This window comes from Leuresthes tenuis, unplaced genomic scaffold (genome assembly GCF_036924035.1).
Source record: "Leuresthes tenuis unplaced genomic scaffold, fLeuTen1.0.hap1 SCAF_3, whole genome shotgun sequence".
NCBI classification, from domain to species: domain Eukaryota; kingdom Metazoa; phylum Chordata; class Actinopteri; order Atheriniformes; family Atherinopsidae; genus Leuresthes; species Leuresthes tenuis.
This window is the reverse complement of record NW_027325357.1, coordinates 15,249,233-15,275,498: the sequence shown is the minus strand read 5'-3', so window position 1 is coordinate 15,275,498 and position 26,266 is coordinate 15,249,233. Positions and strand designations below refer to the sequence as shown.

Sequence of the window (26,266 nt, the reverse complement as noted above, 5' to 3'; positions counted from 1 at the left end):
GAGCTCCCGTCACTGGGACTTTGATAAATGGAGCATTTCCTCCAAGGGACTCCTGCAAAAACTTGCACGGGATTACTTCTTCCTAGACCCCGCTGTCCCAGATTCCTCTGTCACATTAAATGGTCATCATTATACCTGTCTTTCAAAAGCTGCATTAATACTTGTAGACAACACTGGCGAGACTAGTCTGTATCATCAATAATACTGTTTGGTCTTCTTTAGTGTAGTGTCAGTGCTGGTTCTGTACTCTTGTTTTCAATTTTTAAAAAAACCTCAGTCCCCCCCTTTTATTTATTTCAGATTTTAACTTGCTGTCTCACATGTAATAAAGGGGCTGGCGGGAGACAGTCAGTGAACATTCTCGAAGCATACCGCCCTAGAATGAATGCAGAGAAACTGGATTAGATGGAACTCAGCTGATTGCATGTTTGACAGCACAATGGATATCCAGCATATTTAACATTAGTTGATAGATGACATTTGTGTGTTTAATTGTCACTGACTTCTGGCTCAACTGGCTGGTGTAGTATTCTCCTGATGCAGAGACACTGTTGTGAAACAATGATTGATGGATTTTTTGTAAGCTGCTAAGTGTGAAACCTCCTTCTGTCAACTTCCGCAAACAGTTCAACATCATCTCCTTTGTATTCTCCTGAATACTAAAATTCTTATTCCAGAGCAGCCAACAGCCAAATATTTACAATCAGGTTGACGGCATGTCCAGGATCAAACACCTGCGCTGCTTTAAAGGAGAGCCTTAGGGATGACTTTTCCTTCTTATTTTGTTTTCCTTTCTTGCTCCTTTTTTCCAAAGAGCTAAAGGATGAAAGGAAAAGCCAAAGAAGATGTCAATACCCAGCACTTAAAGTGACCTATACACACTCAGCTCCTTGAACTTATTACAGAGCAGCAAAATAAAAGATTCCCAGTTTGTGAGTCAGTCAGATACTGCTGACTACTTTTAATAAATCCAATGTGAAGCATTGAGTGGGGTTTTAACTCAAAGTACATGTATAATAAAAAGTTTGTCAGACATAATAACTGATTGGATTTCTTGACATTTCAGTATTATTCTGTAGGTCTCAAACTACTCAAACTAGAATGGGTCTGGTGCCACTTCTCTGTCCTGCTACAATGCAGAAACCTACATTTACTGAAGGTTGAGCGAGCTTAGTGAGGGTGACAGAACAGAACAGCCATAAATCCCATTCACAAGCATTGATATATTTCTTCAAGGATAACGGTGATCAAAGTTTAGAGGTTGTTGACAGAAAGCAAATGAAGACTGCTCTTTCAGAGTGGTCTTCAAAACCGAGTTAAAAAATAACTTCTGTAATAACATGCCACAGTGGGTCAGTTTCTCATAAAAATGTGCACGAGTTCAACAACAGAGAGTAAATCTGTGATTTTGAATCATTTATTGCACATTATTCTACAGACAGTAATTGATCCAGAAGTGTTTTAAGAAGGGTCATATTTTTAACGACAGGCTGTTTCAAGAGGACATAAACATGGTTGTAATATCAACCGAAAATGTATAACTTTACTAGATGATAGCAATAAGTTGTTGTAAATGTCATAGAGCTTTTAAATGATTGTATGCGCGCACTGTGCTAGGTAGTACCTGGTACTCGGATCGGGATGGCCAGTTGTTGCTGCCAGTCATGCGCTGCTTGATATTTTGGTGAAATCATTATGTGTTTATTGGTATTTAATGTATTCTCAAAACAATTGGCAGCAGGTAACTTTGCTGGTTCAGTGAACGTTTAACACTTGCTAAGTCTGATCTTATCCAAATTAGTCCTAAAGTATTCAGTTATTAGTTTGATAATGATACACGATTGCACCCGAGCTGTACAGACCACAGCAGTTTATTACTAAGTCAACAGATATGACTTTAATAAAATATTCTTGGGATGCAAATCAGCACAGATGCCTATCTAGATCGGAAATGGCTTTTGAATGTCATCTTCCTTATCAATAAAGGCATGCAAAGCGTCAACATTATTCAGCGTCAACTTAATTTCTCTCCTCTTCTTTGACAAATCATTACGGCAGAAGTGAACTTGGATTTGGTTCAAATCCTAGCATAGTGGAACTAACAGCTAAAGGTGTTTTTATGCACAACTTTTAAGCAGGTTCGGCATAAACAGAAATGTGATTCAGCATTTTTCAGTACAGTCATAATAGTTAGAGGTCAGAAAAATGCTAAAATGTCCTCTAAGACAGAGGAATACAAACTCTTTGGTGTGAGGATAATTGAACTCACATGCTCCCCTTAGCAAGGAAGCAGCCAGCATGCTGCCTTTCATATGTGTCTTTATGTGTATGTGAAGTAGTTTGTCAGCGAGTGTGTATGTAGAACTGATTCCTCACCACATATGCACTGACCTCTCGATCTTTAATATGCAAAGTAAAGTCCCACAGCTGGGACCAAATGATCGAATGGAAGTTGTGTGCAGGAAGAAAGTCTTCATTCTGCCACATGTTTAAGTTACCAGGACATCATACCTTCCTGGCTAAGGAACCAAGTACTTGGTCATAGTTCAATCATTCATGAAATAATTGGGTACATGTTGGGTGCTTTTATTTGATAGTAGTAGTTGTAGAAGTCATGATTATTTGCCATGTTTATTTGCTGACAAGGTCTCTTCCTCGCCATTTCAGAAAGGACCAAAATCTTTTCTCCACTGTGAACTGCTGGTATTTGGTCTTGGACCAGACCCGAAGAGAAAGCAGAGACCATGCCACTCTCAGTGACATCTACAACAACAATGTCATTGTCCGCCTGGCACACGTGGGCGAGGATGTCATCAGACTTTTCAAAAAGGTCAGAACCAGAAATGAATAGATAAGTGTTACTCACACATGCAGTCACACAACTCAAATCACATGACTGGTGTGCCTAGCTGGAAACCCGGAGCCACGTCTACAGTGACAGAAAATGTTGACGATAATGCATTTTAACAGTAATATTAAAGTTTAACGTGGTTTTTGAACGGTGACAGAAAGTGCTTCACTGAATTCAATTTTAAAATCAATCAGTAATGAGCAGTGTGATGAAATTGTGGGGTATGTAAATGTCTGAATACAGTAACTATGTTGTCCTTCTTTAACATTTATACTTCTGGAGACTAATTGGGAGGTTTTGGCTATTAATGATATTTACCATTTTGTATCTTGTTCCGGATTAATCAGTCTCTGAGACTTTATCTGTCTAAATTTGTAACACTTATAGAGACTGAGAGAAAAAAAGTCAAAGCAGGGTTAGAGCCTTCATTTTCTTTCTAATACCTCTGATTCCTTCATGTGTTGTGCCATTGCACACCTACTAGCTTTGGGCGTTTTAGATTAGAATCAGTTGACAGCAGCAGTATATTTGCCTCATTTCAAACCCTAAAATCTATCTACTCCTTGGATTTGAGAGTAATGAGTTTTTTCTGATATCAGAAAAGCAGTATTCCATAGTTTATGCCTTCCTGCACTATTATTAAGAGCACCTCAAGGGAAATTTGGTGACTTGTGGCTAGCTAATAAAAAAAAAAGGACTAATGACTGCTGAAAATCACAGTTTGCTAAATGTTTTGCTCAGTTTATAACAGAGTTTTCCAGAGCAATAATCCCATTCTGCTTCACCATTCTGGTTGACATGCAGTGCAGTCTTGATGTTAATTAAGCACACATGTGGTGAGGGGAATGAATCACTTCTGGCACTTGTTAAGACAAACTTGAAATTTACCGAATGTGCTGAAGTTTTACATGCAATGTTGCCATTTTGACAAGTGGTCCCTGAGAGGTGACAGAAACACTGAATAGATTCAGTGAAGTGTCTACATCCACTCAACAGGATTTCCAGTGTCACCCTCCAATGGCACTGACACCATTTTACCTAAAAGCCATGTTGTGGGACAAGTCCAATTCATCATAGCCTCTTATTCTCTGTAACTGAGCTGAAAGTCTGACTCTGTGCCATGGGAAATGTTCTGCAGTGACTGCACTGTTCTATTTTTGTCTCCCTGTTCTCTTTGGGTATTGTATTAGATCTCCTCGGCTACAGAATAATGACAGCATTTCAACAAAGCCAACACCCTTCACATAAAAAAATAGGAGACATGCAGCTTTCACGGTTGTCTCGTGTGGGAAAGCAGCTTTTTTTAAAAAAAAAACAACAAAAAAACAAGAATGCTTGAATATCTGTCTTCGTTACAATTGGTGTTTTTGTCATCTGCTTTTCTTTTTTCACAGAGTAAAGATATCGGGGTGCAAATGCACGAAGAGTTGGTGAAAGTAACCAATGAACTCTACACAGTGAGTTACAGAATATCAACATAATTTCCAGCCTACCATTTATGTTTGTGCTATGCTGCTTGCTTTGGCCTGTGTAGGCTGCATGTGATTTATCAATCCTAATGCCAGCCTTTGAAACACCCACAGCTTGTAACCTGTGAAACAGCTGGCCTGATACTGCGCACTGCAGATACGCCTTATCAACAGAGCAGCCCTTTTAACACGTCATTTCTTTGTTCTGCCGAGGTCGTGAAAGGAGAAAAATTTAATTTGCCCTCCTGGTGTGAATTCCTGCATCATTTGAAGAATGTTCTTGCTCCAAACTGTCCTTCAGGCAGACTCGGCAGTCTGTGCTGCAGAGGTCCTCGCAGCAAACATGAGCTGCGGTGGCATTTTCGGCTAAAGTTACATGTTCTTAGACACCTCTGTTTGTGTGGTATGGTTACGGTTGTCTCTCTTTGGGGATTGTTAGACCTTATACTCTGATAGAGAACACATATGACGTACAACATGGATAAACACCTGGTCAATTAACACACAAAAAAGTCCGTATAGTGGTGTATAGTCAGTAATCATGGGCCTTGAGCACAATTGCAGCAAACATTTACCTTCAAGCTTTCAGAGTAAAGACTATATTTGAAGCTGGGATTTGACTGAGGGAGGATGAACAGGGAGAACGAGAGGGAGAATTTTACATATTAGAAATATAAGATAGTAACAAAAGCATCATTTGGTATGAAGGACATAACTGCGTTGCAGTTTTAATGGTTGTTGTTCTCATATTTCTTGTTTAATATTGTTGGAAACGCGTGAATACGCCACAAACCCCAAATAGAAGCAGAAGGATTGGCATCATATAAACCGTATAAATACAGTGACAAATATTCTCACATGTAACACTATACAGTGCATATAATCAGTCAGTGCTATACCAATATTGATTTTTCCTCTCTGATTCATGCATTATTAAATGCCCGTCTGCAGCTCCCACACACAGAATTGGGAAACAGCAGTTTTCTTTAAAAATTCAGAAATGAGTGAGTTCTTCAGCTTAATGTGTCTGTATAATTTTGTTATTTTATAAGTTATGTTTTAATTAAAGTTTTTTTTTTTCCCCTTTTTGCTGGCTTTGGGTATTGACCTGCTGCTGACTTTTTGTTGAAAACAACTTGTTTCATACACAGCAGAGATGCTTGCTCACTGTCACTTTGTTGCATCCCTACTCCCCTGCTGATCGATCACAACGTCCTTTGCTCGTCCATTTCGGTCAGGGTTGCTAGGAAACCGGAACTTGAGAAGCAGTAATGGAGATGCACAGGTTGTGTAGCTGCACTGTTGATTTAGGGGCTAATGGTTGAATATTTTCGTGTGGTCCTATCGATAAAACTGTGGGAGCGTAGACTGTTTTGGTGAAGTTACACACAGTTCTTGCATTTGTTTTTGCCTCACTATGATGTGGTGAAATCCCTCACACAACACTTGAATGAACACATTAGATGGATACACCCAGCATAGCATCCCCAGCTCGTTTTGGAGTAAAAAAATATGATGCTCCAATGAGCAGGATGAGTAAGGCACAATCCATTATATTTTAATCCGAGATGAAGAAAAGTATTCTGAGGTCACATGGGTTCATATTCAGCACACTTTGCCATGTCTCGATCTTGTGATTCTAAAATTAGTAACCTTGAAATTGTGTTCTATTATTCATTTACATCTACATAAGCTAAACTCGTTTGGAGTAGACTGGGTAATACTGACTTCTTCATCCAAAGAGCAACAATGGTTTCAAAGAGTTTGACTTAAAATGCTCAGGACTTACAACCCTGTTTCCAAAACAGTTAAGATGCTGTCAAAAATGCTAAATAAACACAGATTTGATGTGTAAGCATAAAATTAAGAAGTTTCTGAAAAATATTTGTTCATTTTGCTCATATTTTCAAAAAGGCTTTCCTGCCACTATGTTGCATCACATTCTCTTTTGACATACTTCTTCAAATTCCAAATTTGAGAGAAAAATGTTTTTTCCTCATTCTTGCTTAATTCTGAATTTTAGCTCAACAGTTTAGGGCTTAATTTTGCTTCTTTTCATTATGTGCCAAATGCTTTTGATGGGTGGCTGCTCTTCCTGGATTCCAGTCAGACAAGTTTAGCATCAAGACTCCTTTTAAAAAAAAAAAAAACATTTCTTTAAACAGGGTTAAGCTGTTGTTGTGGTTTGGTTTTTTTTCCACTGAAACAAAGACGTCTTTCACTGACATTCATGCCAGTGATTTGTTGCTTCAGAACCTGTATATGTCATTTTTTTTTATTTAGCCTTTACAAATGTGAAAGTCGCCCAGGCCATTTGCACTAATGCAGCTCTATGCCATCACAGACACTGGCTTTTAAACTGTGCCGTGATTACACGCCCCCATGCCCCATCACCGATAGCACAGCACCCCCCATTTGATGTCATGATGTAGCTAGGACTACATCAAAAAATAATTTCAGATGGGGATGACTCAGACCAAGTTTTCCCCTGTTGAGTCTAAGTGACTTTGGATCATCTCTTTAGAGAATTTTTTCTTTGCACACTAGTATTTTAATTTGCATCTGTGGATGCAATTGTGTGTCCACTTACAGTGGTTTCCAGATGTATTTCTGAGCCCATGAAATGATTTATAGTTCATTTTTCGAATGGTGTCTGTTTTTAATGTTGCACGGCCTTGACACCACACCCATACAAGTCCTTCTACAATTTCTTTATAAATCTTTTGTTTCATTTTATATTTTTTGTGTATATTTTGCTGGCATTAAGTTGAAATTATGCAAATTCTAAAACAACAATGATGATGCTAAAGTAGTTTGATGTCTCAACAATACAGCAATCCAACTATTTTGGAAATATAATTGTAACATAGTTTTGCCTCATCAAACAGAACATTACTATGTAGTTGATGTATATCGCAGCATGTCCAAAATGCAAGAGTCATGGAAATAAAAAAATAAAATAAAAAAAGGATTTTTGATCAGTATCACCCTCCTTCGCTGTATGCTCTCACAGGTGATGAAGACCTACCATATGTACCACGCTGAAAGTCTCAGTGCCGAGAGCAAATTGAAGGAGGCAGAGAAACAGGAAGAGAAGCACATTGGCAAGGCTAATGATATCAGTGTTGGCCTGCTGCGTTACGGTCATGATGAACGTCCACAGCGACGGAGCTCTGTGAAGAAGATGGAGAAACTGAAGGAGAAGGTCTGTTTTGGCTGACATGCCCACATATCATTAGGATGGATGTGATGTACATTAGAGGCAACATATCTTGTTCAAATAATCCCTTAATGCCTTTTCTGTATGCAGAAATGACACAGAAACTCAATCTCTACCTCATACTATACATATTGACACATTATGAGATAAATGAGTTAGATGTAGTTATGCTCTCTTGGAGTACATTAGAAAGCCATTGTACATTATGCATTGATGGAAGTCTCTCTTGCTCTTCCCTCTCTAGAGACAAGCCAAGTACTCTGAAAACAAGCTGAAATGCACAAAGGCCCGTAATGACTATCTGCTCAATCTGGCAGCTACCAATGCCCTGGTGGCCAAGTACTACATCCATGATGTCTCAGACTTGATAGATGTGAGTAAAACCCAGCCAGAGACAAAAATGCTAATATTGACCAAAGCCACATAAAATTGCCACATGTCCTACTTTTTCACAGTGTTGTGACTTAGGGTACCATGCAAGCCTGGCACGCACCATGAGAACCTACCTGTCTGCAGAATATAGTCTGGAAACCTCTCGCCATGAGGGTTTGGACATACTGGAGGGAGCAGTAGATGCCATGGATATTAGAGGAGACAAGCTGAAGTTTATGGACACACACAGTCAGATCTTCTGTCCTCCAGCACGCTTTGACTATCAGCCACACATGGGGGATGAGGTGAGCCCTCGGAGTGGAATGCAGTGGTGGTTTATTTTCAGGTCGTTGCTCTCATTATGTTGGCTGTCTTCGATGTTAAACTGTCCAGATGAAGATCCCATTCCTTTTTTTTTTTTTATCCCAGGTGTGTCAGGTGAGTGCACAGCAGCCTGTCCAGACAGAGCTCTTGATGCGTTACCACCAGCTGCAGTCTCGCCTCGCCACGCTGAGGATAGAAAATGAAGAGGTGAGAGGTTTCTCTGCACACAAATCTTAACTGTGGGCTGTGTCAGCAAGTCATTTCAACATGAAGCAAGTTCACTCTAAGTGTGCTACACGGGGCACAGAGGCACAGTTATTCTCAGTCATACAGATGGTTGACAAATTAAAAAATATTGTGCAGTAAGATTTAGGCCATCATGTGCCACAAAAAAAAAAAAGAAAAACATCGGCATTGATTCTTTGTCTGGATCACTGGTGGAGAGATTTTCCCTCAGGTGATGATGATGAAGGTGGAGATCACTCTCTAACATCTCTTTCCTAGGTGTTCAGCTCTGTTGAGATCTGATGACTATAAAAGCCATAGCATCTAATTCCCACTATTTACATATAATCGAAAACATCCACACCACCCCTCCACCCGCCTGATGGTGGATGATCATTCTGGAAGAGTTGTGATAAATAGATAAATAAGTAAATAAATATGCCTGGGAGCATATCTTCTATTGTGCAAATTTAATTTAATATATATTTTTTTGGCTTTAGGTTAATTCCAAACTTTTAGACTCTATTTGTTACTCATATAAAGCATTTTTGACATGAGATGATGCATCATCTTACAGTACATTTAGCTGGTTGAGCCTAAACAATAACACTTATTGCATACAGTATGTAGCCTGTGCTATTTAAAATGGCACTTTTACTCTTTTATTTCTTTCTTTTTTCTGAGGGAAGCTATTTTGGTTTTTCACAAGAAGATATTAACACTAACAACTTTGTAATGAGATGGCAGACTTTTGTGGAAGCTGTTGGAAAACAATGTAGGAAACTTTGAGATCATTTAACTGTGTATGTAGCATTATGATCACAAACAGTTGTTTAAAGCATAAATGTTGGTGAAAATGTGTTACCTATGCTTTTGGGTTGCAGATAAATCGCTAGTTTGAATTACTAGTGTCATAATTCAAAGGTCTGTAGTGCAGCATTACAAAATAGTTTACCAGGAAGTGATAATATCTTCTTAACTATCAGTTCTCACCACATGTTGCAGAACAGGAAAATTCATATCATATCATATCTTAGACACAAATCTAACAAACACTGGAGTGTTTGAGACTTTATAAATGTAAAACGCAGTTTTATAAGAACATAGCTGTATATTATTCTTACAAAGATTTATTTTTTATTTTTTAATACTTTCCACTGAACCTGAAACTATATTTAGAGCTGTTTGGCCTGTTATAGCAGAGAATCTTAGGAGGGGAAACCAGCTAGCTTAGCTCTGTCTAATGTTAACATTCACACTTAAAAGCTCTAAAATATGTTGCTGTGGAAAGTTAAAGATATGTTTAAAGTTAAATAACCAAGATATAATGTGCCAGTCTGGACATTTTAGATTGTTCTCTCTTTTCCTAATTCACTGACCAGGCTTTATTCCCCTCTTTCTAGCTAAGCAAGGTTAACCAGCAGCTTCATGATACAATGACAGGCATTAAAGTAGTTTCTTCTTTTTTGGCTTTTAGGGGAAAAAAAGCTACATTTTGACCTTCTCTTTTAAGAAAGAGGAACTAAGGAAAAAATCATTGAAAATACTGTCCCCAATTAGCAAAAATAAATTTCTCTTTCACATCGTATTTGAAGTATTTTAAACTGCACAAAAACACTTCTATATTTTTAGCTGATGTAAGCCACTGTCGCCCCTCACTTCTAACCATGCTAACAACAAACAATCAATTTTTAGGACTGTCTTGCTGCATTTATATTCCTCTTTTAATCCGACACTGATCTGGCTGATCTGTGAGGCCGTCTCTCATCAATTCTACTGCAGCAAGGTCACTGTGACTCACACAGACCCATTTAAAGGTCACTGTGGTGTGCAAACATGTCATGAATATGGAAATGCACACCTTCTATATGTCTGCCTCACATGAAAGAGCCATTGTTGATCTTTCATGTCACGATGCATCACGCTAAGGTATGCAGTTACTCAGCAGTTTGTGGTGCATCAAGCTGTTGTGCAAATGTCCCGCAGCAGTATAATCTGAGGCTGTGCTGCCTTGTTTACGCCACAGCTTGTTTGTGACACTTAGAATGTAAATTTTGAATTGTTTAATGTTCCAATCCACATATGGTGTATTCAATAGTGTATAACAAACATATTCTAATTGTAGATGTTATGAAATCTTATGTGTGTGTCAGGTGAGAAAGACCCTTGATGCCACCATGCAGACCCTTCAGGATATGCTTACTGTGGAGGACTTTGATGTTTCAGAGGCCTTTCAGCATAGCCAATCCACAGAGTCAGTCAAATCGGCTTCCTCTGACTCCTATATGAGTAAGGCAAACATCGTTAAGAGGCGAGGCAATCAGCAAGAGACTGAGGGGTTCTACTTCACTGTGAGTTTTCCAACAAATTAAAGGGCAAAGCACTGCATTATGGCACATATGTTTGCAATATTAAAAAAATATATATAACTAGACATACCCTTGGTACCATTTGTCTTATTTATCTGTTCTATATGCAGAAATACAAGGAGTACTTAAACGGAAGCAATCTCATTGTGAAACTGCAGGCTAAGCATGACCTTCTGAAGCAGACTCTCGGAGAAGGTGAGACTTATTAAAGCATTTTTGTCCTGTGTATTTGTAGGGGGAAAAGGTCAGTCTTAAGTCGGTAACTGTTAACCTGCCAATAACTGGAAACGGTGCATCAGTATCAGTACAAGACCAGAAGCTTCCTAGCCTTTGAAATTGGTTAATACACAGATGGAGCATTTATAGAAAATCTCCTCTCAACAAAAATAAATGGTCATTCTTGTGTTTAGCATAATACAACTGGAGCAATGCATAACCCCTTTTCCAGTTGGCCTTTACATCACGGACCTAAACAACAGACAAAAAATTCAGTTCACTTCAAATTATTGTCATGTGAAGCAGTGACTTTGACAGCTGTACAACTTTGCACATTTCATATATGCTGTAGGCTTTAGCTTTAGCTTTATTGTATCAAATTCAATGCATGCTATCCCCTGTGGTCATTCTCTGTTGCTACCGACTTCTTCTGTTGGTTCTGGGTCAAATGCAGCACAGGAACTCAGGAACATATGCAGAGCCCAACCACAATATCTGGGTGTGTTAGTTCTATTTTTATTAGTATTACTGCGGTTGTACAAACATGTCTGTGTTTTAGAAGTCTGATTTGAATTAGACTTTGTATTTGAATTTTTTTTTTCTAGCATCTGACCACACTGATTGAGGTCTAAAGGTTTAATGTGGACAAATATCTCATTATGTCTGCAGACATAGATATTGGTCAGTGTGTGATTAAATTTTTCTACTATTGGCATCATAACTCGTAAAAGGTTCTCCAACAAACATTTCTGATTGACTGATCAAAGTGAGGTAATTCGTTTGTACACAGTGAGATCTGAGTGCTAATGTAGTGCAGATATTATGAAATCATACCACTGTACAAGTCAGCTCCTACAGCCTCCCTCTCTCGTTGCCCCTGGTTACATTTTCCACTTTGTGGAAAGATAGAGAGAGAGAGTAGACAGGCCGTCCCCTTCTGGGGCTCTTGTGCTGTTTCTAGGGCGACCGCTGAATGACCGCTGCCTGGCAGTGAGTCAAATGCAGCAATGGCACTCACCCCATTCAGTTTGGCTGAATAGATGCCCCTTTTCTCATAACACCCCTTTCCATCTCCATCTGCCAGCCTTGTATAGTGAGCCCGCACTCAACCAACAACTTCTGTGATTTTAAACTCGAGTATTCTAATTTAGACTCTTTCTTTTTTTCTTTTTTTTTTTTTTTGAATCTTTCAGGGGAGAGGGCTGAATATGGAACAACAAGGTAAGATGTTCAGTGACAAGACGGTGAATAAAGTAGATGGTGATGTGTAAAATCCTTCCAGTGTCTCAGGATGTGAGAGAAATGAGACCACAGAGTGGGAATAGTAGTTTTTTCTTTTTTTGTTTCAGCATTTTTCTAATTTGTTGAATAGTGGATTCACTGTAGTAAAGATGTGACAACAAAAGCATTTTAGAAATAATATACATATATGATATAGTAATTTCTTGTGCAGCTATGCCTACTTTATTATTATTATTGTTATTATTATATATTGTTATTCATATTTACCATGTACCAACCCTACAACCCCCACCATCTCCCCAGGCCCCCCACTCTTCCCCCTAAACCCCAGAGAATGCGGAAGCATAGACCTCGCTCCATTTTTAACCGTAAGCTGTTTAACGGCAATATGGAGACCTTCATTCAGGTATCAGCTGATCTGTGCCCTTTGTCTCTCCATGAGCTCAGCTGTCTCGCTAGCAGTCCTTGGGGGGGGTCCTTTTGCCTGTGACCACTCTTTTACCTAAACGTTGCTTCACTCATGCACTTTCCTCTTGCTCAACGCCTTGTCTTCACAGTCTCCCAGGTTAGGTATAGGATGGTGAAAGCTGGTCATACATGTCGTAGAGATGATTAATTCTTATTTTCCAAAATGCTGCTGCAAGGTTTGCTTCAACATTTTTACTCTTGCGGGCCCCCAGCTTCTGGACACTGCCTTAATTTGGCTTTATATATAAAAAAACACTCAGTAGCAGCAGGCAAGTAAGGCATTCCTAAACTGAAGTGAGCCAAAAACATTGGTCAACGAGTCTGTTAATTAATTCATGAAAAACGGTAAACATTAATAGATTCTTCTTTTTTTTTTCTTTTTTTTTTTCAGCAAAAGAAAATGTTGTGTTTCTAACAAGATAGTATAATAGTGTCGATATTTTTTCTACAGTGCAAAAACTAATAATTTGTTTATTTTTATTTACTTTTTAATATTTCAAATATTTTCTAGAGAAATTCAGCTTGGATTTTTTTTTTTTCCTCAAGCTGGCCTATATGGCTGAAAAACACCACCCCTCATGTTACTTTGTAGCACCCTCCCTCCCACCCCTCAGACCATGTCCTCATGTCTCATGCCCCACAAGGCACTGATGCTTTGGCTATTCCCTCTGGCCAGGGCTTGCCTTTCTCTCTCTGTCTCTGTAAGATCTCTCTTTCTCACTAACCTGTTGTGGTTGTTGTTGCCTCTCTTCCTCTGTCTACGTGCCTTACTGCTCTCTGCCCAGGGGACGACGGAATGTCCGTGCCAGGAGTCAGGTACTCTGTCTTATAACGGGGCGGGATCGTCACACTGTGTTCAGTATGCTAACATGTCTGGGCCACCATGATGTTGGCATTCTAATGAAAAAAAAACTGTAGTAACACAGCTATATACTATATGGTGGTGCTAACACTAGCATGGGTTTGTTCTGTACTCTTAATATGAGCTATCTCATAAGGTGATTAACTGTAAAGTTAATTTATTTTGGGGGTTTCCTACATAAGCTTTTAACGATAACATCATGCTGGCATGGCTGTTTGTCTTATATATTATCATTTTCTGTTTATTGCTTCCAGTCATTATGATGTGATTCTATCCATAGGATTCAGGGCAGCCTATACCAGTGGTGGTTGAGAGCTGCATTCGATACATCAATCTGTACGGTATGTTATGACTTCATAAACTTTTCCTCTTCTTTTTCTTTACAAAAAAAAAGGTAAGCAGTTATGACTGCAAGCTTGCATGTTTTCTCTATTAGAAGATTTTCTAAGAGGGAAATCTACTAATTCATGTGCATTTACTGATGCACCATGTTCTCAGAACTGGCTTAAATGCCTTAATGTGGAAAGAAAAGAAATACATTATTTTCCTTTGCTTCAGCACTTCTTTTCATCTCAGATGGGGAGCTAATCAGAAATGGAGGAGCGTTGGTGCAACGGCTCATTCTCTGCCTTTGGTGTGCAAAACTAGTGCAGAATTATACTAAGACATTTCATTGTGGTGTCAGTAAGTAAAGGGAGAAGACTTTGGACCACAAAGGCAGCATTTCAGATAGTTCAGAAGTGCTTTTGCTTAAGAGAATTACACCCTTTGTGAGGACTTTTGAATTTCTAAGCAGAAAAAGCAATGTAACCCATGAAAGGAAATAAGAAAATGGAAAAATCCAAAGGGCCAATATGACCTCTTTGATTTACATACCTACTTCATTCTTTTTCAGAGACAGAGTTTAAATTACGCTGTGCAGTGATTTAGTGGCCATGCTTTTTCCGAAAAAGTATATATTTAATTTCTCATGGTTTTTGGTGTCTAATAGGTCCATGTAGACTGGAAAACTGTATGTTAACACAAGAAAAATATTTAACAGAAATAACCTAAGCAACTGATGCGTATAATTCCAATTGTGCTAAAGAATGTCTTAGCATCCATTAGATTTATAATGAAGTCATATTTTGGATAATGTTACAAAAATACCAGACAATCTTTTTTAAATTACAAGTAAACCTAACATAAAAAGATATATATACATAATATACATCCACATTGATTTTCATTGACCAGATTGACTCTCCAGATTAAAAATGAATAAATAAATAAGTCAATGCTCATAAAAGAACCACAAAATAAACAAAAAATGCATTTGACTATCTAGTCCAGAAATCTTCAGCATCTTATTAATAAACGCCTTCTTTCATTTGTCTTTTGCTACTGCCAAATACTAAAGTCTTTAAGATCTAGTCATAATAACTATTTGACAGTGTAATAACTGTCATAAAACAGTGTACCCACACTCTATTTATCTATTTATTTATCTATTTATCCTTTAATGCCATTTCTGAGGTTCTTTTCTTCTTCGGTTGTATATGATTCTCTGCTTAAATTCTCCTTACTTTAAGTCCTATGCTAATACTCCTATCTATGAAGTGGGTATGAATCAAGATTTATGCTTGCTTTTAGAATGTGAAAATGTAGTGTACTTTTTAACCGGGTGTGCCATTTTAATTGATTTTTATTTTTTCCCATTTTTACTTCAATGCGTTCATCTGTCCACAGGTCTTCAGCAGCAAGGTATATTTCGGGTTCCAGGATCTCAGGTCGAAGTCAATGATATTAAGAATGCATTTGAAAGAGGTTAGTCCCTGATTGCCCCTGCCATCTTCTCTTGATTGATTTCAAATAGCATTTTACCCACCTGAAAACCCACAGTACCTCTCGCAGGATTCTAAAGTGCAGATAAAGAGCCTCCGTGTCACATATAGGCCTGTAATGCACGTGTAAACCACTTGATGCATAAAACATGAGATCAGCATCCTGAAGTAATAATAAATGAGGAAACATAACTGCATGATTGTTCTTTAATTTGAAATGCACACAAATAATTGCATCAGAGCCATGTCACCCAAAAGTGGATGCAATAAATGAGTAATGAGTGGAATATGGTCCATCCACAGGAGAGGATCCACTGGTGGATGATCAGTCTGATCATGACATCAACTCTGTGGCTGGCGTTCTTAAGCTTTACTTCCGCGGGCTGGAAAATCCACTGTTCCCTAAAGAGCGTTTCCTTGACCTCATATCCACTACCAGTGAGTCACATTACAGGGAAACCTCTGAAATATACTGAAATATTTATAAGTGTAATTCTTGGAAATCGGTCGACATGCTCTTTGTTCATGCATTTTATTTTTTTCCAGAACTTGACTCTGGTGCTGAACGAGCTCATCATCTTCAGCAGATAATAGTGGTCCTTCAGCGGCCTGTGATTATCGTCATGCGATACCTGTTTGCATTTCTTAATCAGTAAGTCTCGACACAGGAAAAGTTAAAAGGTGCAAAATTGATACTTAATGCTTCTGTCTCTCCAAGTCTTTCCCAGTACAGCGACGAGAACATGATGGACCCTTACAACCTGGCTATCTGCTTTGGCCCAACGCTTATGCCCATACCAGATGACCAAGATCCTGTCGCCTGCCAAGCACATGTTAACGAGGTCATTAAGACAATTATAATCCACCATGAGGTCATCTTTCCAACCCAGCGAGAGGTGGAGGGACCTGTTTATGAGAAGTGCATGGCAGGAGGGGAAGAGTACTGGTAGGTTTAAGAAAAAGATGTCCAAAATGAGTCTTGCTACAGATTGGAAAATGTTACACATTTTTGATTTGGCACAATCAAATATCTATTTGAATAAAAAGGACAGCGAGAGTAATACATCTAAGAGGAAAAACAAGATTTCTGTGCCTAATAGAAACTGACCTTCAATGTTTTTCTTTTACAAAGAATATTTTTTTTTTGTGCATTGCCTTCTAATGTGTCTAATTTTGTACAAAATCATACAAGAATGTATATTTTTTAGATGTTCCCTGTGGTTCTTCACTTTATGTATACTGCTGTTGAATTATTTGGATGTCATTTGAATTTCTGGGACACGCATTTGGGAGGTGGGGTGGGCTCGTTTCCTTTTGTTGTATTCACTTTTTCTGTGCAAAAAGAAAAAAAGGTTCATGGCTACAATTCATAGACACAAAAGCTTCTTTCAGACCTTAGACAAGTCATATTTGTTTCTCAGGTCAGGTCTAACTGACAGACTGTCAGCCAAAGTCTTTGCAGGCAATCAGATTGGCTTTGTGTGACCGCAATTACCAACATATCTTCATGGGTTGTTGTGGTAATGAAGGCTTCAGTAACTACATAACAACTCATGTGATGCAGCTTTCTGGGCCAAGCCGAATGGTTCCTCCTAACTTAAACTGTATGCAGGCTTCCCACCAAAGTGCCAGCAGATGGTCTTTTCCCACTGTAGTTTTACACGTTGTAACAGCATTAGGTTGCACCTGCAGGAGAAAGCATGCACAGGTGTGTCCTTTTTAGGAGTCTTTTTTGGCATCCATGATGTATGAAAAAGACAGGACAGTGTAAACTCACTTGTTGTCATTAACAGGATTAATGCTAATCTGGCAGAGATCATAAATCACAACAGGATGAACTAACAATGCAACTGTCACACTTCATATTTTACTCAAATTGATTTAAGCTGTTCAGACTTTGAAACCATTAATCTGGATACAATATATGCCAGAAATTGGATTTCGGCTGACAGCCTAAACAAGGCCTAAAACAATGCAGAGTCAAAAATGTTCATGTTCTTCAAAACATTCTATTGTCTTAGTTGTATACTAAAGATTATTGGGTTCATCAAAGAATATATTCGTAAGAAAAAGAAAAATAGTACATTATCCTCTTATTTTTTTTTGCATTCCTTCTTCTCTATCTAGTGAAAGCCCCCACAGTGAGCCGGGAGCTCTTGATGAGATAGACAATGGAACTGGACCAAACACAAGTGATGAAGGTGAATCACCAAACACAATCACTTCACTGTCAAGATCACAGCTGTGGCGCTTGGAACTGACAGAGAAAATAACAAGCCTTCTTTTTGGATTGCATCACATTCTCTTTGTTGTAGAGCTGGAACAGATTGAGGCAATCGCTAAATTCGACTACGTGGGCCGAAGTCCAAGAGAGCTGTCCTTTAAGAAGGGAGCCTCTCTGCTGCTCTACCTGCGAGCGTCTGAGGACTGGTGGGAGGGCAGACATAACGGTGTGGATGGACTGATCCCACATCAGTACATTGTGGTGCAAGACATGTAAGTGTGCTTTTATAAGTCTGTAGAGACTAAAAAGGTGCCCTGGAATAAGATTGTTAAGAAGCCAGTACTTAGAGCTACTTAGTTAGCTATTATTCATGTTGTCCCGCTTTCCAAAAATACATCTATTCAGTCTTCCTCTGCTCCCAAGCTGTGATGAGTTTTCAGAAATCTTGGCCTAGCAGAACCTATAAATTTGTAAGGATCAGGGTGAATAAATACTCCCCTCTCTGGTGTATGTCTATATTTTTCGTTCCATGCCTCGTTTTAACAGAACTAAAAGAAATCACCCCACATAAACAATTTGCCAAAGAGCTTTTATAAGCGACATTTTCTGTAATTAGTTGATCACCTAAATTAATCTTCAAATGGAGCTTTTAGTTTCTCTTCTGCATCACACTGTATGTAACTGAATTAAAGCCACATAAAGAAGAATAGTGATTTATGTGGCACCATAAGTGGCCTCTAAGGTGTAATCAATATTCTGTATAAATACACTGACCCCCGATGATGACATTGATGTTGATTAGGTGGAGCTCATGCGATTATTTGGATCTTGTGTGCTCGGGAGAGCCAATAATCGAAAAGTTCCGTCTCTCTAATTAAAAGGCGCTGCAAACATTTTCCTTTGGATGGAAGCCATTCAAAAAAGAGTCATCACTGCTTTATGTCTGTATCAGGGATGATGCATTCTCTGACAGCATTCAGAGGACTGACAGTGAGCCCGGCAGTGGACCGCACCACGATGACAGAACCTCGTCCAGAAATGAGCATCAGTCACCTTGTGAACGCACACCTGAGATCCGTTTTGGGGCAGCATTCGGAAGGTGGGGGCGAGTTAAAACTCCACGGGAGACGATGTGCGAAAAGGGAAGGGAAAAGGTGCAGTTATCCAGAGTAAGATTTTCACACCAATAATAATGTTTGAATCCATTTTATCGCCTTTTCTTAGGGTGAGAGTGCGATCAGATGGCGCCGCAGTTCCACGCCACAAGAACGGTGCTGACAGTCTCAGCCCCACCAGACTTGCCAATCATCCCCCCAGGATCATGCCACGGCCCTGCAGCCCACACAAACTGGCAGCTAGCAGGGGTCAAACTGACAGTCCAGAGAAGCGGCGTCTCACCACATTTGGCAGCGCTGGTAGCATCAACCACCCTGACAGAAAGGCTTTTGTCGAGAGCCACTCTCAACGATCATCGCCGAGCACCACTCGCCATGCAAGTTTAGGGGAGCACAAAGCTTTCGAGGCTGAGGCACTCGCAGATGTAAGTGTTTGGACTCTTCACTGAAATGCAGCTGATCTTCCACAAATGAAGTAGCCCCCTATTTTAGTTTCAGTGCTTGTATGTTTGCTCAAGAGCATGAAATTAACATTTTGAAACCACATTCTTTTATGATACTGTATGTACACAATAACTGATTATGCAGATGATGATATTGATTGTACAGCATCACTAAAAATAACTCTGCTTCATCTTAATTTGATATTTGATTAATGTGACCTTTAATGTCTGTAAATAACATGATGCCATTCCTTAACATTATGATTACTTATGCTCATCACAAATAGGGATTCAGATAGCAGGAAAAGAGTTACTCCTTTCCATTTCTAAACCTCAACATTGTTCCTTCCTCTGCTCGTGTTTGTCAGGACATAGAGAAAACAATGAACACAGCTCTGCATGAGCTGCGGGAGCTGGAGAGACAGAATGTAGCCAAACATGCCCCTGATGTTGTTCTCGACACTCTGGAGCCCCTCAAACACCCCAGTGGAGCCCAGGATATGTCTGCCAGCCCTCTGCACACCATGGTGATCAGAGACCCAGATGCAGCCCAGCGACGTAGCAGCAGCAGCTCTTCCTCCGAGACCATGACCACTTTTAAGCCTGCCTTGTCAGCACGTCGGCCAAGTGCGCCTTTAAGGCCCCCGCCTCTCAGACCTGTCCGACCGGCTCCTGTGATCGGACAGGGCCAGGGGCCACACCGCTCCAGCAGCTCCAGCTCTTCTGGTCTGGGCAGCCCAGGCATCACCCCAACTGAAAGGGTGTTTCCCAAAGCGCCCTCCCCATCACCATCAACCTCCTCTACATCCTCAGACAAACAAGGTAACATGTAGCTCCAATCAGTCAGCAGACAGGAAGCTAAAGAACACTGTGGATACTGACTGATTGGGATTATCGTCACACCCCTTACACCTCTTCTTGACTTTGAAAACAGTCGTCACCTGGTCAGTCTGATGAATCTTTACCACTGATCTTGTATAGAGTAAGATGGATTCTTCTGGTTTCTGCCCATGTTTGTTGGGAGTAAGTCAATGTACTGATACATTAGACAGAAATAGGATGTAAGTTTAATCCAAATATTTTATAGAATGCCTCTATGCTGAATAGCCATGCTGGAATAAAGAGATGCACTGGATTATATTTCTGTTTACTGGAATATGACAATTAAACATCTCACTGAAATATTAGATTACAAAGATGCTGTGAGCTTGTTTTCTGTGTCTGGTTTCCTGCTCCATTATCATGGTATACTTACGGGAATATTTCACCACTTATTATGACGACATCCAGTCTGTAATGGTGCTCCATATAGTCTTGTGTTACTGTGGCATCATTTTTAGTGACAAAGAAGTTTCTGTCATGAGAAATGTCCCACAGTGTCACAGCAGAGGCAGACGGGCAACATGGCTGTAAGACTGGCGTCAAGCTGCAGTTCTTTAGACGACCACTAGGTGCTGGCTCCAAGGAAATTAGTCCTGTTACATTTGTGTTGCCTGCAGCCTTAAGCCATGGCAAGTGTGTCTTTGAAATATGTTATACAGTACATTGTACACACATTCTATGCACAGTGGGTTTCAATAACAATGAGTTATCTTCCAAATGTGATCGTTAAATCTAAAATTTTAGGCAAATATTCCAGTCTTGGTAAAACTCATGGTGGCACAGAGATTTGGCTGGCGTTGATTGGCAGCTCAAAGCACAAATGCGACTAATTGGCTCCAAGCAGCAATTTTGGTCCAACCTGCGGTGCTGCTTCAGTCTGTTGAGTTGCTCTGCCGAGTGCCGAATGCTGTGATTATGGGAGCTAATTTGTTGCACCAGTAGCACTGCAGCTGCATCTACTGTGTGCCCCTCTGTCATTTCCTCCGCAGTGGATGAAGACTGTTACAAACCCACTGTGATACTGATATTTGAGAAGTTAATTGTTCGGACTGTTTTGATACTAAGACGTTGTTTCAGAAGCTTTTTCCCCTGAAGACTTCCTATCAAAAGACACGAAAGCCATTATCTCACCCTAGACCTACATTCCTTTTTCCATCATCTTTCTGTCTCAGAGGGGGCTGGAGGGTGGCACAATAGACCCAGAGACCCAGGACTATAACAATTTTTGTGAACAATTTAGTTATGTCTTCCCTTAACCTAAAATAAGCAAATGGAGATGTGAGAAAAGTGAATAAATGAAAAAAAAAAAAAGTTTTCATGATTTTGTTATCATCTCTCTCTGTTAAAGGATTAATGTGTTGCCTCAACAAACAACTAAGACACTTTTGCACGACTGAAGTGACTAATGAACTTATAAGCACAACAGGCAACTGTTGGTTCTGTGTGTTCGTTACGATGAAGTTGTACTAGGAACACATCTAGAAACAAGTTTGTCTTAATCGTACATTGTCACTGCAGGCTGTGTGGATGTTTAGCTGAACACGCTGTTTACTGTTGGTGTGTTTTGTTGTTGTCTGTCCCATGAGGTTGATCAATATATCTTTAAAGTGTAATAGGTACATACATTGAAATGAATATACACCTGCTGTTAAAGGATGCTTGTAAATATAACATTGTATGATAGGTACAGGATATATTATCATCCGTAGTGTGTAGATTTTTGTAATACTTTTCCTTGCACAGATATTAGCGGAAACAATAAATGAATTAAATTTAAGACTTTGTCTTGTGGCTTTTTATAAAAAATCTATGGAGAGAACAAGGGATGATTGTAATCATTGTAAAAGCAGCAAAATACAGTAAATTCACAACATAACATTAAATAGTCCGAATGTGCCTCATCTGACCTTGTTGATGAGAAAGTGAAATGTCTGAACTGTTGTACGGCTTCAGCAAAACCCAGTTTACTGACGCATGCAGTAATTGTGACGGTTTTGTTGTGCCATCTGCTGGTCAGCACCTATATTGACATCAGATTAAACATCTGGTTAGAAAAAACTGCTGCATAATGTGCAAAAAGAGCTGCCCAACCTGTTTGGGTGTTGATAAGCAGAGATATTTATTCAGTTATTTATCCTTGCATATATCTATGTATATTGTCTGGAATATTTGACATTGCATGGTCAATCATGATCAAGAATACCTATTGTTGGCTATATTGATAAGTATGTGGCTTTCTGCATCACTGACATTCTGTCAGTATATTCAGTTCTTGCAACTATTAATATACCAACTGTTCCATGATCGTAATAAGCTCATCAGTACAGTAAGGGAAAATGTGTTCTCTACAGATGGAAGGATGCATTGTCTTACTGGAAAAGTTTTGACTTTGTTGTTGTAGAAGCAATAAAAAGGTTCAAGCATAAAGTATTATTTCTTCATCATTGTTTATTATTACTTATTTGATATTTAGGAATTGAGTGAGCCAAACTCTAAATGGCATCTTACAGCTCATTCAATCTGTAAAATCCTCATTATTAGGGTAAATGGACATGATTTTATTTTATTTTTTTCACAAATGGGCCATAAAGCCCTCTAGAGGTTCACAAGGTAAATCTCAGGAGCTGGAAAGAAGAAAGAGAGAGGGAGTCTAGTAAGAGTATTATAATACACTCTGTTATATTGAATGTCAGTAGTGAGGCTATTTGTCAAACAACTTCAATAAGATTAAATTAAAAGAACATTTAAAGTATAGTAGCAGAGAGATTTTGAACATTTAAAGTTATCCATCACTGCTGTATCATTTGCACTTGATTACCCGTTATATATTTTTAGCAATGAAATTGGCTTTATTCACTCGAGGCCAGAAAAAGAATCATCGTCACGCATAAATAAAACCTGCTCAAATGTTGCACTGACAGTTTATCTTTGCTGATACAGAGCTGCTCTCTTTTTTGTTCTTTCATGTCTTTGTTTTGGAAATGTGGCACACAGAACACGTCAGCACTGTGCCCACTGTTCGGCAGTGATATTGCCATGTAAACATTATGCAGTAGGTAGTTTTAGAATCGCCTCTTTCTTTTCAAAAAACGGATAATGGCTGGCGTTTTCTATTCCATAACCTTATCAGGTAAGTCTACTTGACTGTTTTGTTTTTTCCACAGCCAGATCTCAGTGTCAGCTTTATTTAATTTAGGTGTGTTCATTGAGATTAAAGTGAGAATGTAATAAGATTAGTGCCTTGACCGAGTCCTGTATGGCTTAGGGAAGAGGGAGTGGACTGCTTGTAGACATGCACCCAGCTTTCCAGCTCTGGCTTTCCTGTTCAAAGGGCCTTTTTATTAGTGTTGTGATATGATTAGTAAGGCCAGGAGGTTTGAAGCTAACACAACAGCTGGGTATTATGGTCAATCCTCTGATTTTTATTTTTTCATTTCATTTTTTTGTGTGTATCGTTTTGCATATCCTCATCAGTAAGCAGTAAACAGGGCGGCCAAAAATAGTCACAAGCTGTGAAGTACAGCATCTCTTTGTGAAATGGGGACAACAGATCAAATGGCAACATTTATACTTAAATGAAATAAATACATTTAAAAAATTTTTTTTTTTTATTAAGTGGATATACATTTATTTATATATATATGTGTGTGTGTGTGTGTGTGTATATATATCCAGATATAGAGATACATATGTGCTGGACTGTCTCAGAGGCCTCTTTGCACAGCCTGCACCTGGGGTCCTGTCAGGTGTAGCAGACCCGGTATCTATTGCTCTTGTGCTCAGGGCCTGTCCTTGAGCTGCCATGATTAGTGCGTCTGTACTTTCAAACCAGCCTTTTGTAGCCACTGATTGGAGTTTTTTTTTAGATCTGCCGGTGGTACATGCAATACAGAGGCTTATCCTTCCATGATGGTTTCTCACCTTCCTCCTCACCTCCCCTGGGTTTCAGCTGTCAAGGTATTTGTAGCTGTCTTGGATGTTTGCTATGGTGCTCTCTGTTAGTTCAACCCCTTCGGTTGTGATCATCATGGCTCTTTTTGATACATGCATATATAATTTGTACCTTTAAAAGTTTGCTAAAAGCAAAACTTTTTCACTTCAGATAAATTTTTCTTTTTGACTTTATACTTTCATAATCCTGGATCGAGAAATTATTAGAATTTTTTTTATATGAATGTCTGTAATGTTTGCTTAAGCTGTTATTGTGTCATCACAGCATGAAACTATATGTGAATATTAAAAAAAAATACATACGTACGTTCGTATGAATGCAAAAAGAAAGGTTTCTGCCTGTATATGTTTATGCAGGCAGAATCTACCTATAATACCATTCAAAGAATAGGAGACCTCTAGTGGTCAGAGCAACTGCATGTTGAATGTTAAGATGACATCCATTAAGGAAACTGTGGCATAGAACAAACCTGTATTTCAGTCATAAGCATTAAAGGGGGATTTAAAAAAAATAAAGGGACAGAATTGTACCAGACAAGATGTGCCTGTTTCCTTTTATGATTAATTTACGTATTTACATCACTGTATCTCTTTTCAAATATTGGTTTTGCTTTATCAGCAGAAGGATATGTCTTTGCTAGCCTGCTGCCGTGTTCCTCTTTGGTTATACTAAGCAGAGGTGGTTCAACACAGCATTAATTCATACAGAGAGCTGACGTCATGGAAAAGTTAAAACTACAACATAATTTGCATCCACGCTTTTTATTCACTAGTTCAGAAGAAAAGATTTGCATCAAATGTTGGTCTTCTATTGGCCTAAAGCTTCTCTCCAGTGAAGAAAAATATATATTTAGTCTCGTTTTGGCTTTTTTTTTTATCCATTCTTGTTTGTCATTTCATATCTTTGCTGCTGAGCACGGTTTCTTTGTGGGAAGAAGTGTTTGCAAAGGTAACGTTTGTCAGGAGCTTTTGCTATTGTTGTAATTGTGCTAATCCATTAGTTATGTCTATGTTCTGTTACTGTAGCTGGTGGGTTGTTTGACACTTCAAATGCAGGCTATTACTCCCTCTTCTTCTGTTTACTGCAAGGCAGACACGAAGTTGACTCATGTCTCATCTATTGGCAAAAATCCAGTTGTTAGAGTTTTTAATAGTTATCTCATGATTTACATACTGTACGTTTCAACTCCGTCCCTGTTGTGACATCTAGTATTTTTCCACTTCTGTTTTCTGTACGTTCATATGAGGTCAAATGTCACAACAAACAGAAAACTTTGCACATCCTTATCAACTTCTTGTAACCCCTTCCCCTTCTCCTGTTCAATAAAAACAAAGCTGCTGCAGGTGGAGAGTCGGAGTGGCTTGGACTCACATCTGTGTACCACAGCTGAGACAGATCTCCCCCTTTGCAAAGGTTAAAATTCACTTAATCTCTTGTGTGGTTATTTTATATAAAGTAGGAGTATAATAAAAACCCTATCACCAGTCATCCCCTTACTTTCACGTTTGCTTAGTGCTTAAGTGCTTTTTCTGTATTGTTATAGTTAGTTTTTTTTTTCTCCAATTTTGTTAGTAACTGTAGTTCATTTTTTTTGTTTTATACATTTTGTCTTTACAAAAAATAACTATATGTTCTATAATAAAATAATATAAACCAAGTAGTTTTGATATCAAACCCTAACCAATTGATGTCGTTATCTAAACCCTACCAGAAAGTAACACAACATATTGTGTTTACATCTAACCAGGGCATCATTTTGAAAGGAATATATTCTATAGTGCCTTTCACCTTCTGAGCTTTGAGTAAAATATGAGCTGGTACACAGTCTGAGATCTTCTCACGGATGACATTTAATTTTTTAGAGAGACACAGTTTGAGTCTTGAGGTGAAAGAGCATTCATGGCCAAAGGCCCTAAACTCTGGAATGAGCCATTTGAGGATATCTGGTCAGCAGAATCCATTTCTTCTTTTGAATCCATTCTTAAAACGTACTTTCATCTGAGTGCCTTTCCTGATTTAACTTGATGTAGCTTATTTTGTATTTATTGTCTGACTGGTAAAATGCACTACAGTTTATCACATTTTATATTGTTGTATTGATTTGTTTTAAGATTTTTTTAACAATCATTTTTGTCTGTAGCTATTTAAAGTACTTTGTAGCATTTGTTTAGAAAAGTGCTGTATGACTTTTATTGTTTAAACATTTATT

At 38.8% G+C, this 26,266-nt stretch overlaps 2 protein-coding genes across 4 annotated transcripts in view; one reads left to right on the top strand and one right to left on the bottom strand.

The window, feature by feature from the left end:
- Positions 1 to 21,882, top strand: part of LOC140303314 (SLIT-ROBO Rho GTPase-activating protein 3-like) — a 30,054-nt gene extending 8,172 nt beyond the window's left edge. The window contains exons 3-22 of one of the 3 annotated variants that reach the window (XM_072382021.1): positions 2,668 to 2,830; positions 4,246 to 4,308; positions 7,334 to 7,525; positions 7,785 to 7,913; positions 7,996 to 8,217; positions 8,342 to 8,443; positions 10,615 to 10,812; positions 10,941 to 11,025; positions 12,240 to 12,267; positions 13,542 to 13,572; positions 13,899 to 13,959; positions 15,347 to 15,424; positions 15,745 to 15,879; positions 15,988 to 16,093; positions 16,160 to 16,387; positions 17,569 to 17,642; positions 17,757 to 17,937; positions 18,618 to 18,764; positions 18,890 to 19,205; positions 19,592 to 21,882. In XM_072382021.1, coding sequence (XP_072238122.1) covers positions 2,668 to 2,830; positions 4,246 to 4,308; positions 7,334 to 7,525; positions 7,785 to 7,913; positions 7,996 to 8,217; positions 8,342 to 8,443; positions 10,615 to 10,812; positions 10,941 to 11,025; positions 12,240 to 12,267; positions 13,542 to 13,572; positions 13,899 to 13,959; positions 15,347 to 15,424; positions 15,745 to 15,879; positions 15,988 to 16,093; positions 16,160 to 16,387; positions 17,569 to 17,642; positions 17,757 to 17,937; positions 18,618 to 18,764; positions 18,890 to 19,205; positions 19,592 to 20,056 — 3,004 coding nt within the window. In that variant the 3' untranslated portion in view covers positions 20,057 to 21,882. Of the gene's footprint in view, positions 1 to 2,667; positions 2,831 to 4,245; positions 4,309 to 7,333; positions 7,526 to 7,784; positions 7,914 to 7,995; positions 8,218 to 8,341; positions 8,444 to 10,614; positions 10,813 to 10,940; positions 11,026 to 12,239; positions 12,268 to 12,591; positions 12,695 to 13,541; positions 13,573 to 13,898; positions 13,960 to 15,346; positions 15,425 to 15,744; positions 15,880 to 15,987; positions 16,094 to 16,159; positions 16,388 to 17,568; positions 17,643 to 17,756; positions 17,938 to 18,617; positions 18,765 to 18,889; positions 19,206 to 19,591 lie in introns of all 3 variants that reach the window. The other 2 variants (XM_072382020.1, XM_072382022.1) reach the window with 2 other exon arrangements.
- The window catches only part of cav4a (caveolin 4a), a 55,734-nt gene continuing 34,728 nt past the window's right edge, over positions 5,261 to 26,266 (bottom strand). Inside the window, exon 4 of the mRNA XM_072382025.1 lies at positions 5,261 to 5,271. The gene's annotated coding sequence lies outside the window, so the exon portion shown is untranslated. The remainder of the gene's footprint in view (positions 5,272 to 26,266) is intronic.